We start from the raw sequence: 15,403 nt of genomic DNA on the forward strand, positions 1-15,403 counted from the left end.
TGAAGCAGGTCTGCAAGTGTCTTTCACCCTGTCTTCCCCTCCTCTCTCAATTTCTCTCTGTCGTGAGAGTTGGAGGAAGAAAAGGAAAAAAAAAAAAAGGAAAAAATGACCCCCAGGAGAAGTTAATTCCTAGTGCTAGCACTGAGCCCCAGCAATAACCTTGGAGGCAAAATAATAAGAATAACAATAATAAGAATAACAATAATAATAATATAAAAAGTAAAGTTAAGAGAATCTTGATTACATTATTACTTTTCAAGATTACCTAAGTGGCATGCACTTAATATGAGCTTCCAGAGGGCGGGCAGTGGCATACTAGGTTTTGCATACATAATAAGTGCAAGGATCACTGTTCAAGCCCTAGCACCTCAGCTGCAGGGGTGACCCTTCACAAGCGGTGAAGCAAGTCTGCAGATGTTTTTCTCTCCTCCTATCTCCCCCACCCCTCTCGATTTCTCTTTGTCCTAGCCAATAAAAATGAAAAATGGCTGCCAGGAGCAGTGGATTCCCTGAAGGCAAAAAAAAAAAAAGAATATACGCTGCCTCTTAATTAATTAATTAATTAATTATCGGAGAGACAGAGAGAAATTGAGAGGGATGGGGGAGATAGAAAGGGAGAGACACCTGCAGCCCTGCTTCACCACGTGTGAAGCTTTCCCCCTAAAGGTGGGGACCAGGGGCTGCTTGAATCCAGGACCATGTACATTATAATGTGAATGCTTAACAAGGTGTGCTACCTGGCCCCCTATAGGCTGCCTCTTTTTTTTTTAAAAAAAGAATTTATTATTCATGAGAAAGATAGGAGGAGAGAAAGAACTAGCCATCACTCTGTTGCCTGTGCTGCCGGGAATCAAACTCGGGACTTCATGGTTGAGAATCCACTGCACCACCTTCAGGACCACTATATGCTGCCTCTTAAGGGGTGGTGGGCAAAGGACTATATCCTCCACAATGTTCTACATATTTACTGGCACAAATACTTTTTTGAATAGTTAAGTAAGCATTACCAATTGTTTTTTTAATATTCATTTATTCATTAGTAAGAGAAAGAAGAAAGAATCAGAGTATTCTGGAACATGTGATGCTGGGATTGAAATCAGGTTTCAATCAGAGTCCTATGTCGTATTCACTGTGCCATGTAGGAGACCACCAAATGTCGATGATTACATTTATCAGAATGAGAACTGCAGAGCCGGGTTGTGGCGCACCTGGCAGCGCACATGTTACAATGTTCAATGACCCTGGTTCCAGCACCCAGTCTTCACCTGCAGAGGGAAAGCGGTGTTGCAGATGTCTGTCTCCCTTCTTCTCCCATCCAAGCACTAACCAGGCCCCACCCTGCTTAGCTTCCGGGCGTGTTCAGAGTGGTATGGCCGTAGACTCTCTCCTTCTCTATCACCCCCTTCTCTCTCAATTTCTGGCTGTCTCTATCCAATAAGTAAAGATTAAGAAAAAATTAAAAATAAGAGGGGGCAGTGGCGCGCCTGTGTGCTGGGCGGCCCTTTGCTGTTCTCACATGTCTGAGCTCGGCTGCGGGTCTTTCCTTTGGGCTCGGTGGCTCCAGAGACAGAGCAGAGCGCACCTCGAGGGGTCAGAGTCATGGCCCGCCAGGAATTTAGGAAGTTCCTTCCTCTCTTAGACCGAGTGCTGGTTGAGAGGAGAGCAGCTGAAACTGTGACCAAAGGAGGCATCGTGCTTCCAGAGAAGTCTCAGGGGAAGGTGTTGCAAGCAACGGTGGTGGCTGTCTGCTCTGGCTCCAAAGGAAAGACTGGAGATATGCGTGTGAAAGTTGGAGATAAAGTTCTTCTGTCAGAATATGGAGGCGCCAAAGTGGTTCGAGATGACAAGGGTTATTTCTTTTTTTGAGACGGAGATATTCTTGGAAAATATGTAGACTGAAAACACTGTTCAAGTGGTGGCATCATATGAAGCTGCTTCATTCCACTTAAGTTTCTGAAATCTTTCATCATGTAAATAATTTCCATGTCTCTTTTATAATAAACTAATGATATCCAAACTTAAAAAAGGGGGGGTGGGCCGTAGCTTGGCGGGTTAAGGCACACGTGGTGCAAAGCACAAGGACCGGTGTAAGGATCCTGGTTTGAGCCCCGACTCCCCACCGGCAGGGGGTTCGGTTCGCTTCACAGGCGGTGAAGCAGGTCTGTAGATATCTATCTGTCTCTCCCCCTCTCTGTCTTCCTCTCCTCTCTTGATTTCTCTCTGTCCTATCCAACAACGACGACAACAATAAAGCAAGAAGGGCAACGAGGGAGTCAGGCGGTAGCACAGCTGGTTAAGCGCAGATGGCATAAAGCACAAGGACCCTAAGGATCCGTTTGAGTCCCCGACTCCCCACCTGTGGGGGAGTCTCTTCACAAGAGGTGAAGCAGGGCTGCTGGTTGTCTCTCTTTCTGTCTTCCCCACCTCTCTCCATTTCTCTGTCCTATCCAACAACAACGACATCAGAAAGGGGCGCCACTGCCCCCTCTTATTTTTAATTTTTTCTTAATCTTTACTTATTGGATAGAGACAGCCAGAAATTGAGAGAGAAGGGGGTGATAGAGAAGGAGAGAGTCTACGGCCATACCACTCTGAACACGCCCGGAAGCTAAGCAGGGTGGGGCCTGGTTAGTGCTTGGATGGGAGAAGAAGGGAGACAGACATCTGCAACACCGCTTTCCCTCTGCAGGTGAAGACTGGGTGCTGGAACCAGGGTCATTGAACATTGTAACATGTGCGCTGCCAGGTGCGCCACAACCCGGCTCTGCAGTTCTCATTCTGATAAATGTAATCATCGACATTTGGTGGTCTCCTACATGGCACAGTGAATACGACATAGGACTCTGATTGAAACCTGATTTCAATCCCAGCATCACATGTTCCAGAATACTCTGATTCTTTCTTCTTTCTCTTACTAATGAATAAATGAATATTAAAAAAAACAATTGGTAATGCTTACTTAACTATTCAAAAAAGTATTTGTGCCAGTAAATATGTAGAACATTCCCCACCTCGCTCCATTTCTCTGTCCTATCCAACAACGACATAAATAACAACAACAATAATAACCACAACAATGTTAAAAACAAGGGCAACAAAAGGGTAAATAAATAAATAAATAACTACAACAAAACAACAAGGGGAATAAATAAATAAATATTTTTTAAAAAACAACGGCAACAAAAGGGAATAAATATATTTTTAAAAAAGAATGAGAACTACAGATTCAAACAAATCCAGTTCAAATTACACCCAATACATAAAAGTCTTTACTATATTCATCATCTTCAGGATCTAGAGCTTATATAAATTGCTTTTGTGAGCCACACAATGAAACCTTAAGGCCTTATACTACTACATTTTGGATAATGATATTTTATATAATTCATAATAAATGTAAATTTAAGGAATCCATTAAATGAATATATATAGTTTGCTACCTGAGAATTATAGTTATGGTTATTACCAGAGTTCTGCTCTTCTCCGCATTGCTTTATGGTGGTGTTGAAGGTTGAACCTGGGACCTCTGAGCCTCAGGCATAGAAGTCGGGTTCTATCTTATCAATCCTATTTTAAAAAATTATTGCTATTTAAAAAATTATTATTTATTTTAGTACTCTTTTATTTATTTTACCAGAGCACTGGTGCACTGCTCAGCTCTGGCTCTCTATCACCTGACCCCTGGCTTACGGTGGTATAGTGGACTGAACCGGGGACTTTGGAGTTTCAGGCATGAGTCTTTATCTAACCATGATGTTATTTCCCCTGAGATTATAGCTATTTTATTTTTAAAATATTTTATTATTTATTTATTTATTCCCTTTTGTTGCCCTTGTTTTTTTTTTTATTATTATTATTGTCATCGCTGTTGGATAGGACAGAGAGAAATGGAGAGAGGAGGGGAAGACAGAGGGGAGAGAGAAAGATAGACACCTGCAGACCTGCTTCACCGCCTGTGAAGCGACTCCCCTGCAGGTGGGGAGCCGGGGTTCGAACCGGGACCTTATGCCGGTCCTTGTGCTTTGCGCCACCTGCGCTTAACCCGCTGCGCTACAGCCCGACTCCCTATTTTTATTTTTTAAATTTATTTTGATTATCTTTATTTATTGGATAAAGACATAAATCTAGAGGGAAGGGGGAGATAGGGAGAGAAAAAGAGAGAAACACCTGCATCACGGCTTCACCACTTGTGAAGCTTTCCCCCTGAAGGTAGGACAGGGGACTTGAACTTGGGTCCTTGTGCATTGTAATGTGTGCACTCAACCAGGTGCGCCATCACCCAGCCCCAGATTATAGCTATTTTAAAGGTGAGATGAATTTGTTTCATTTTTTTAAAGGTGTTTGTTTTTAAATTTTTTTTTATCATCTTTATTTTATTGATTGGATAGAGATAGCCAGAAATCTAGAGGGAAGGGGGTGATAGAGAGGGAGAGATAGAAAGAGACCTGCAACATTGCTTCACCACTCGCAAAGCTTTCCCCCTGCAGGTGGGGACTGAGGGCTCGAACCCAGGTCACGTGTGCGTTCAACCAGGTGCGCCCCCACCAGGTCTTGTTAATTTATTTTTTAGAGTTCTATTTCATGATGTATGTGAGGCCTTCAGCAATTTTTACTTTTAATCCACCAATTACTATTTTAAAAATATTTTATTTATTTGGATAGAGACAGAGATAGAGAGGGAAAGAGGCACCTGAAACACCAATTGTGAAACATTCCTCTTACAGGCAGGGAAGGGGTCTTGAACTCAGTTCCTTGTACATTGCAACATGCACTCTACAGGTGTGTCAGTGGCCTAACCCCTGCAGAAATTATTATTCTTAAATAATATTTTGTTTTTAAAAAAGATTTTAGTTATTTATTCATGAAGAATGATAGGAGGAGAGAGAGAGAGAAAGAACCAGACTCTGGTACATTTGCTGCCCGCGACTGAATTCAGGACCTCACGTTTGAGAGGCCAATGCTGTATTTATCCACTGTGCCACCTCCCAGACTACTTTATTCATAATTGATTAATTAATTATACCACCAGGGTTATTTATTGCTGGAGTTTGATGCTGGTGCTACAAATCCACTGCTCCTGTAGCCAATTTAACCTTTTTTTTCTTTCTATTTTCATTTGATAGGACAGAGAGAATAAGACACTTGCAGACCTGACTCAGGACTCATTATGTGTCCTCCCTGGGGTGTCAGGCGGTAGCTCAGTGGTTAAGCGCACATGGCACGAAGCACGAGGACTGGCATAAGGATCCTGGTTCCAGCCCCTGGCTCCCTATTTGCAGGGGGGCCGCTTCACAAGTGATGAAGTAGGTCTGAGGTGTCTGTCTTTCTCTCCGCCTCTCTGTCTTCCCCTCCTCTCTCCATTTTTCTCTGTCCTATCCAACAACAATGACATCAATAACAACAATAATAATAACCAAAACAACTAGGGCAACAAAAGGGAAAAAATTAGACTTCACATGGTCCAGGAGGTGGCGTAGTGGATAAAGCATCAGACTCTCAAGCATCAGGTCCTCAGTTCAATCCCCAGCAGCACATGTGCCAGATGTCTGGCTCTTTCTCTCTCTTCCTATGTTTCTCATTAATAAATAAATAAAATATTAAAAAAATAAAATCAATGATTCAGAAAAATATTTTTAAAAAAATAGCCTTCAGGAGGAGTGGATTCATGGTGCAGGCATCGGAGTGATAACCCCAGTGATAACCCTGTAGGCCAAAAAAAAAAAAAGTGTCCCCCTGCAGTGGAGGAACAGGAGCTCAAACCTCTGCCCTTGCACATGATAATATGTGTGCGCAACCAGGTGCACCATTGCCTGGCCCCCTAAATTAGTTAATTTTTAAAAAATTTTTTTATTTATTTTCCCTTTTGTTGCCGTTGTTGTCTTTTTATTGTTGTAGTTACTATTGTTGTTGTTATTGATGTCGTCGTCGTTAGATAGGACAGAGAGAAATGGAGAGAGGAGGGGAGGAGAGAAGAGGGGAAGACAGAAAAGGGAAGAGAGAGACACCTGCAGACCCGCTTCACCGCCTGTGAAGCGACTCCCCTGCAGGTGGGGAGCCGGGGGGATCGAACCGGGCTCTTTACGCTGGTCCTTGCGTTTCACGCCACGCGCGCTTAACCCGCTGAGCTACCGCCTGACTCCCAATTAGTTAAATTTTTTAAAAAATTTATTACCAAAGCACTGAATAGCTCTGGTTTGTGGTGGTGCGGGAGACTGAACCTGGAACCTGGGACCAGGGACCCTCAGACATGAGAGTCTGTTTGCATGACCATTATTCTATCTCCCCCACCCCTAAATTTATTTCTAACTTTGGATAGAGACAGAAATTAAGAACAGAGGGAGAGATAGTTAGAAAGAGAGATACCTGAATCACTGTTTCACTGTTCCTGAAGCTTCTCTCTTGCAGGTAATGTTCAGTACATTGTAACATGTGTGCTCTACTGGGTGCACTACTTTCTGGCCCCAGGAACTATTATTATTATTATTAATATTGTTACTTTTACAATTAATCACATGAGATATACTTTCATAGAGAGGGAGAGAGAAGCAGGTCATCATTTTACTTTATGTGGTGCTAGGGATTAAGCTAGGAGCCTCATGCAAGCAAATCTGATTCTCTACTAGTTGAGCTCCAGACTAAGTAGCTAGTTTTTCCTTGAAAACATTTTGTCTTTTACAAGGCAAAATCCCTGCATATGTGTGCTCAACAACTCTCTCTCACTTCCTCTCATGTAAATGTTGTGTTTTCTTTTTAATATGACAACAAAAAATGAATCAAGAATCTTGCACATAATGTGATACTACTGAGAGGCTACTCTGGGCTATGTATATATATATATATTTTTAAATTTTTTATTTATTAATTAATGATAAAGATAGGAGAGAGAGAGAGAGAGAGGGAAAGAGGGAGAACCAGATATTTGTATTTGTGCTGCTAGGGATTGAACTCAGGACCTCATGCTTGAGAGTCCAATGCTTTATCCACTGTGCCACCTCCCAGACCTCCTCCTCTTCTTCTTTTTTGAGAGGGGGGTGGGAGGGAGAGAGAGAGAGGAGAAGGGAGAGTCAAAGAGGGAATAAAGCAGCACAGTACCACTCTAGTCTCCAAGGAGCATCCCCATTGCTGACCACAATTCTCCCACATGATGATACCAAGGCTTAAAACACAAGGACTCAGGCATAGTGAAGCATGTGCTGTACCAGCTAAGCTTTCAAGCTTTCTTCTCATGAAGAACTCATCCAACATTATTCAACAACTTTAAGAAGCTGCTTATAGAAGGCTGGGCTGTTAGATGGCATCATACATGCATTCAACAAATATTTATCAAGTACTTTTTTTACCCACTAGACACAATTTAGGAAGTGGAGAATTAATAATGGGCAACACACACACACACAAAGTCTGTATTTATGAGAAATTACTGATTTGTTTAAATGCAATGGAGATGTTAAGTGTAAATTAATTTTTTAATGGTTAATGTCTTGCAATATGCAGAACAAGTGCTATGTCAAATTCAATTTACTTTAAATTTTTTTTAAAGATTTTATTTACTGATTAATGCGAAAGACAGGAGGAGAGAGAGAGAGAGAAAGAACCAGACATTACTATGGTACATGTGCTGCCAGGGATTGCACTCTGGACCTCATGCTTGAGAGTCCCATACTTTATCCACTGTGCCACCTTCCAGACTACCACTTTAAATTTTTGAAGTCAGAAAAGAATTATTATTTCTAATTTCAGGGATCAGGAAAAGCTTCATGGAAAATAATGTCATAAAAGAAGGAGGAGGGGGAGCCGGGCAGTAGTGCAGCAGGTTAAGCTCATGTGGCTTGAAGCGCAAGCACCCACTTAAGGACCCCACTTAAGGACCCCGGTTCAAGCCCCCGGCTCCCCACCTGCAGGTGGTGAAGCAGGTCTGCAGGTGTCTTTCTCTCCCCACTCTTCCTCTCCTCTCTCCATTTCTCTCTGTCCTATCTAACATTAATAACTACAACATTAATACGACATTAATAACTACAACAACAAGCAACAAAGGCAACAAAAGGAAAAATAAATAAAATAAAAAAATAAAATAAAGGAGCAGGAGGAGAAGGAAACAAAGGAGTGAGACCACCTATAAGTGCAGCCTAAGCTACACATGATATATAATTTTATTTACTTATGTATTTACTAGTGTACTTCTCACCTCTGGCTTATGGTGGTACAAGGGGATTAGCTTTGGGACTTTGGAGTCTCAGGCATGAAAATCTTTTGCATAACTTCCTATCAATTCCTATCAACATGCTATGTATAATAATACATAATTATTTGAAAGTAAGCTCACTATATAGCATTATATAATAAATACAACAAAGAAAATATAGTAATTTAAAAATAAAGTTCACAATGTGTCTACTTTTGACCATACTATAAAAGTGAAAGACTTTTGGGGCCAGATGGTGGCATACCTGGCTAAGCATATATATTACAGTGTGCAAGGACCCAGGTTCAAGCCTCTGGTCCCCACCTGCAGGGGAAAGCTTCTCCAGTGGTGAAGCAGGGATGCAGGTGTTTCTCTTTCTCTCTCTCTATCTCCCCCTCTCTTCACCCTCAATTTCTCTGTTTCTATCCAATAATAAGTATATATAAATATTTAGGAAAAAAGTGAAATGTTTTTAACATAAAATCATAAAAGCTCAGGGGGTTGCAAAATAGCTCACTTGAATAATGTAATGCTTTGCCATGTGCACAACTCAAGTTCAAGCCCAACCCCAACTGTACTGAAGGAAGCTCTCATGCCATGGTTTCCTTCCAGCTTTCTTTGCTTCTATATAAAAAAGGAAAAAACAAACAAACAAAAACATAACAGCTCAGAAATTAAAGGAACAAAAGCCCCAAATTTCATTACCTTGTTTTAAAATAATTTTTAGTTCTGATTTTTAGACCCTAAAAGCTGTTCTCATTAAAAGGATATTTGAAATCTTCAGTGCTGTATTATAAAGATAAAAATATTTTTGCTCTATGTCATTATTAGTAACTTCAAAACAGAAAAGTTAGGTTAACTGAAATTTATTTTATAAGCACTTGGAGCTATAAACTAAATAAGTTAAATATTTCTTTTCTGCTATAATACCACAGTCATTTACTTCCTCATAATAAATAAAATCAGTGTTAATGAAATACCCTTTCAATTTGCATAGAGTCTGAAAATTGTCATTTCTGCAAAAATTTAGAATATCCTATGTGAAAGTACCAGTTAGATTTCTTTCAATAAATTCAAGAGAGAGTTGTTTATTTTACCTTAATTTTTTTCCCCCCAGAGCAATGCTCACCTCTGATTTATGGTGGTGTTGGATTGTGAATCTGGGACCTTTGGTGACTTAGGCATGAAAGGCACTTTACTAAACTATGATGCTATCTTTCCAGACCTAAAATTAATTAGTTTCAATAAATTAAAATTTAAAAACAACTCCTAAATTACTATTTGCTTCTTCAAACTTCCTTTTCTGCTATTTTATGAGTGAATCTAATACATAATCACAAAGTACTAAAGCCCTATAGACTTATTTCTAATATTTAAAATGAAAATTCATCTACAAAGTCTGTATTTTCTCTTAGATAGCCCCTGCCATTATCATCATTTTTGTTAGGTTTTCTGCTAAAGTTTCCCTATTCAAGTTATTTTGCAAGAAGTAACTATGCTAAATTTGACTAATTGTATGAAAAAGATCTTCGAACTGCTGCTTAAGTGAACACTTTTTTTAAACTCAGAGGGTAAAAACCTTGCTTGACAGATATTATCACTACAGTACAAATAAAGATATTATGTCTGCTCATTATCTAAGCATTTCTTGCTGAATATTTAAAGAATTTAGCAGAAATGTAAGTAAACAAAGTTATTTATCCTGAGTATTTTAAATCCTTTAAATTGGATCCATATGGTTCAGTATTTTGCTTACCTTTAGTTTAGTTAATAATATCTTCAAACCGATCTCAAGAGGCTACAGTTTTTCTTCTAACCATCTATGAGTTTTTTCTCTAAAATTAAACTATCTAAATAAATTAATCCTTCAGTATAAAGAACAGTTAGAAAATGATTTTAGCACGAGGATGCAAGAGGAAAAAATCCTTGTGCTTTCTGTCTGTTTTCGTTTTTGTGGTGGCCCAGATTGAATAAGGGAATACATTTGCAGTCTAGAAGTGTTAAGTGCTTTCATGGATGGCGAATGTTTAATACAGTCTATTTTGTTTTAACATAAAAAAATTCATTTTACACGAATTCTTAGTAACCATTCAAACTGATCTTGTAATTTAATATTTGACTCAACAGTTTTGAAATTCTGTTTCATCTTAACATCTCACTCATTATAGTACATACAAAAAAAAAATATCTTTAAAGGTTATGGAGTTGATGCCATGGATAAAGTGTTGGACTCTGAAGTGTGAGGTCCCCAAGTTCAATTCTTGGTATTGCATGTCCCACATGTCCTCTCTCTCTCTCTCTCTCCATATATATATATAATAAATAACAATAAATCTCTTATGGAAGATGACTTCTTATAACTTTTGTTAATGGTTGGAATCAGTAAAGAATTCCCTTAAAGGAGATAGCATTTTGTTTTTATTTTGCTTTTTCCATCAACTGTTACTTATTTGGTATTTAAATAATTGTTCCTCCTCTAATATTGGTTATATGTACACAAAATATCCCTTCTTGCATTATTTTCTAGTGTCAACTAGTAATCTCACCCCATCCTGCATTTTATAGAACTTTTCCAAGTACTCACTACTTTGACTGATATTCTCAGTCTCAGGGCATTTTCTGAAAACGAAATTCCACAAACATTTGTGGAAAGCCTATTTAGTGCCCTGCTGTCATGAAAAAAAAAGGTAAAGGATAGTATAAATAGTTTAACTCTCTTTACAGCTGTAGAAACACAGGTCAAGGAGGTTAAAAAACTGATCCAGGGTCAGGGTAGGGTCAGTTACACAGAGAAACCAGGCGCCATTGTGACATCCAGTTTGTGAAGATAACAGATTTACAGGTAAAAGAAGTTATTTAAATACAGCTTTTAATTCTGACACACAGATAAGGACTTTGAGCTCCTAGAACAGGCTATGGTTCATGTATCTAGTCAAAGATAGGTAGCCAGGAGGATTTACGATTAGTCACCACCCTTTTTAGCTGTGTGAGCAAATAAAGAGAAGAGCTGGAGGCAGGGTGAATTTCTGCCAGCTGTTTCTCCACAATACAAGATAGGAAAGGAGGGAAGAGTTTGAATTACACCACAGGAGGATCCATGTATTTGTGACTGTGTGTGCATATAAAAGTAGCACACAAGCCTCTTCACTTTACCATTTCAGTAAAGCAAACAGAAAAGAGAACTCCAGTGTGCTGGTTAAGTATTATTAACTTGGAATAAATCTGAACATGCAAGTTTTTTAAAGTTTGATATGAAGGGTCATGTCATAGCTTACTACTTACATATTATGTGGCTATTAATGTACAAGAATCAAAACTTTTGATAATACAAGAGAAATCCTAGGCTAAATAAGCCACGGAATACTTCTTCAATACTTGCCTTTTACACTGAAGTGATTTTTAATTGTTAGGGGGTAGTTTAAATGGGATTCTGATTAAAGTTACACTGATGAGAGAGCCAGAGTTTTTCTTCTTTCCTTTTCTTTACAAGGTCTCCCCTGTCTTCCAGCCTTTTGTCCTTAACTTTCAATCATATGGAGAACTTTTGGTGAGAACATATGTACAACCTTTAAGTGGAAGTTGTTTTTTTTTTTTTCCCTCTGTGGATGAGATCAGAGAGAAAGAGAAACATCTTTCATCTGTAGAGTTAGCACCTCATGTATCCAAGTTTTGCAGCCTTCTCACTGAGTTATCTCCCTTTGAATCTATTTCTTATTATATTTCTAGTCACTATGGCTTCTCATAGTTTCACTTAGTGATAATCATATCTCCGTCCTGAGCTAGTAAAGTTCCTACCTGCATTTACCATTCTAAAAAAGAAGAAAAAAAGCGATTCCTTTTATTTATTTCATTTGAAATAGTTGAGAGAGGGATAGAATCCAGAGTACTTTTCTAATAATGCTGCATCAAATGGGGTAACTCAGTCATGCAAGCCCTGTGCACTATCAGCTAAATACCCCGCCTCCTGCTGACCTTCCTTAACCTCAATTTCCTCAACTGTAAAAAAGACTAGTAGATTCTTAATAATCCTTCAAACTATGCACTTGTATAATTATGAAATAGGTTCAACAGGAAGTCATATGAGAAGATGCTCTGTACAAATTCCTAATTAAAAACAAACAAACAACCCCATCTTCTTTGTACAAAGTACCCAAATTTTGGAATATATAAAAAGGATAGTGGTCTGGGAGGTGGCGCAGTGGTAATGCTTTGGACTCTCAAGCATGAGGTCCTGAGAGTTCCATCCCAGGCAGCACGTGTACCAGAGTGATGTCTGGTTCTTTTTCTCTCCTCCTATCTTTCACATAAATAAATAAATAAAATCTTTTTTAAAAAAAAAGGATAGTTATTTTCCCACTTTGAGACAATACTAGACTCTAGCATGCATTGTCTCTATCCTATTATCTCTCCATTAAACAAAAATGTGCCAATAGTTTAAATTTCCATAAATAAAAGCCAAAACTAGCAAAATTACATTTTGTAGAAATTGTTAACTTTCTACTTTAGTGAATCAAGTTATCTTCCGGTTCATGCATCCTTTTCCTGTTAGAAGTGCTTTAGACACTTTGACTTCCCTTATACTTACAGTCTGCTTTCTTGACTTTACTTCCACCTGAGTCTAGGTTTTCCAAAAAGCAATAATTCATCTGCATGCTTACTATTGATATTAGCCATAGTAAAATTCAAAATCCAGAGTACACAGTCACTTTCACAATGCCGTTCTGTGGCAATTTGCAAGAACTGCATTACTTTCCAAAATGAATATCTAATTTCTAACCAGTGATACAAACAAAATCAATATCTTCAAACTTCCTGTAAGATTTTTTTATTGTTGTAATTATTGTTGTTATTACTGATGTCATTGTTGGATAGGACAGAGAGATATGAAGAGAGGAGGGGAAGACAGAGGGGGGAGAGAAAGACACCTGCAGACCTGCTTTACCGCCTGTGAAGCGACTCCCCTGCAGGTGGGGAACCGGGGACTCGAACAGGAATCCTTACACCGGTCCTTGGCTTTGCTCCACATACGCTTAACCCGCTGCGCTACCACCTGACACCCTCCTGTAAGTTTTTTTTTTTCCTGTAAGGTTTTTATATTTATTTTTACCAGAGCACTGCTCAGCTCTGATTTATGATAGAGCTGGCGATTGAATGTGGGATCTCAAACCTTCAGGAAAGATGTTCTGCATAACCATTATGTTCTCTCCTGGGGCTCAGTTCCTGCGCCACGAATCCACTGCTCCCCACTGCTCCTGGAGGCCACCTTTTCCCTTTTGTAGCCCTTGTTGTACATCGTTGTTGTTGTTAATATTATTGTTGTCGTCATTGTTGGATAGGACAGAGAGAAATGGAGAGAGAAGGGGAAGACAGAGGGGGAGAGAAAGATAGACACCTGCAGACCTGCTTCACCTCCTGTGTAGCAACTCCCCTGCAGGTGGGGAGCCGAAGGCTCGAACCCGGGTCCTTAGGCCGGTCCTTGTGCTTTGCACCACATGGGCTTAACCCACTGTGCTACCGCCTGGCCCCCCACCTGTAAAATTTACAAACAAACAAGCAAACAGACACCTGTTTTCTGTCACAAAATCTGTTGGTTTTGATTAGGCTTATATCACAAGATTTTAGGGGAAAATTAGAAAAAGAATGACCTTATTTTGATTCATAGATGATAGAGTTTTATAGAGTGTATTAATTTTAACAGTAAAGGATCATAAAAAAAAACCTTAAAGCTATTAGTAATAATATATTAATGATACATTAAGGTTTTCACAGCTATAGATTTTAAACAGTAAGGATTTTAAGTTTGGTCACTAGATTTGATTATGGGAAGATACTTATACTTGAGCTTAAAAGCCCACAAACATACTCATTTTGATCATTTTTCATCATATACATCTCAGCATTGGATGTAGTATATTTACATTTCATTAACTGCCATATCTGAAGGTAATTCAGTTTACTACTATTGTTGTAGAACACTAGGATAGATAAGGAAAGACTATTAATGCATCATTTATTGTGAACACCAAAAAGTTCTGTTTATTTGAAAGCAATGATCATTCTTTATTTTTTAAAAAAAAACTCAAAATGTAAAACTATCTGGCAATCCTAACATAACATGAATTCTTGACCAAGCATTGTATTGAAATAATTTAGGGCTATTTAAAACTCAAGAAAAGAGAATCTTTTAGTAGGATAGTACTAGGAAGAGACTTATTAGTTGAAACAACATTCATTTATAGGCACTAACAACTTTATTGTTGGTCAGCCCGAAAGTAACATTACAGGTTAATCTGTTTTTCTCTTGCTCAATTAAAAAAAAAAAGTCAGTAAATAATAATAGAACCCAAATCTTATCTTTCCCTTCTATATTTAAATTTCAAAAAGCATTGTTTTTTCACAATCTCAGTCCACCAGCATTTTTGGTTCCTTTTTTTTTTTTAAGTAGGGTTATTTCTCAAATAGTACTATTACTTTGATTAAAACAAAGTTTCTACATCTATATGTGTACAGATAGAAGTGACAGAATAATTCTACAGAAACAATTTTTGGTAAGAATTTATTTTATAAATAAATCTAACAGCCATAGTTTCAAAATGTGGTAGTAATTCTGTAAATTTTTAAAAACTACATTTGTTTCAACAATGTTATTGGATATCTCAGGATGTGTATGAAAAAAAATTTTTTTTAATTTATAACTCTCCTCTGTCCTACCTAACCCTGGAGGAACACACCTGAGGACTATCCTCTGGGGCGCATTTTAATCAAGAGTCCTACACTCAAATAAATGTTTTTCTGATAACAACAACAACAAATTAAAATACGTTAAAAAAAAGAAACCAAGGCACAGAAAGATAAGTTGAAGATTTAAATTGCTTAAATTCTAACACTGACATATCAATACATCCTAATTCCTCTATCTGTATTGTTACTCGGACCTCATAACTGAAAAAAGCTTTTTTTTTTTTGAATTTCAAGAGAAGAAAAAATTAATAAATGGTGCTTATCTTGCATGTTTTAACTTGCAAACTCAGAATTTCAACACAAGTTCTATCTTGCTTTACTGCTTCACAAACTCAAAGGATTTCTTAGCAAGAATATGTGTATATATTTTCATGTCCAATCACACACACTGACTACATTCTATATCTAACAAAACTGTCCTCAATTGGGAGATTGTTGCTATTGAATAATGTTACATTTAACCTTGTTGTGTATTTCACT

General features: G+C 38.3%; 2 protein-coding genes and 1 non-coding gene across 3 annotated transcripts in view; 2 read left to right on the top strand and 1 right to left on the bottom strand.

The window, feature by feature from the left end:
- Positions 1–15,403, bottom strand: part of LOC103114303 (cytochrome b-c1 complex subunit 10-like) — a 530,783-nt gene that overhangs the window by 424,411 nt on the left and 90,969 nt on the right. The gene's annotated exons all lie outside the window — the stretch shown is intronic.
- On the top strand, positions 1,600–1,866 carry LOC103114305 (10 kDa heat shock protein, mitochondrial-like). The gene has a single exon (XM_060195700.1). The coding sequence runs from the start codon at positions 1,600–1,602 to the stop codon at positions 1,864–1,866; it is 267 nt and encodes an 88-aa protein (XP_060051683.1).
- LOC132540083 (small nucleolar RNA SNORA31) lies at positions 10,041–10,168 on the top strand. Its single transcript, XR_009551347.1, has one exon. It is a non-coding gene; the product is annotated as a small nucleolar RNA SNORA31 (small nucleolar RNA).

Source organism: Erinaceus europaeus, chromosome 8, assembly GCF_950295315.1.
Source record: "Erinaceus europaeus chromosome 8, mEriEur2.1, whole genome shotgun sequence".
Classification (NCBI taxonomy): Eukaryota; Metazoa; Chordata; class Mammalia; order Eulipotyphla; family Erinaceidae; genus Erinaceus; species Erinaceus europaeus.

What these genes read in the sequence shown, in the direction of transcription:
- LOC103114305 (XM_060195700.1), top strand. Translation starts at nt 1,600, where the DNA reads ATGGCCCGCCAGGAATTTAGGAAGTTCCTTCCTCTCTTAGACCGAGTG.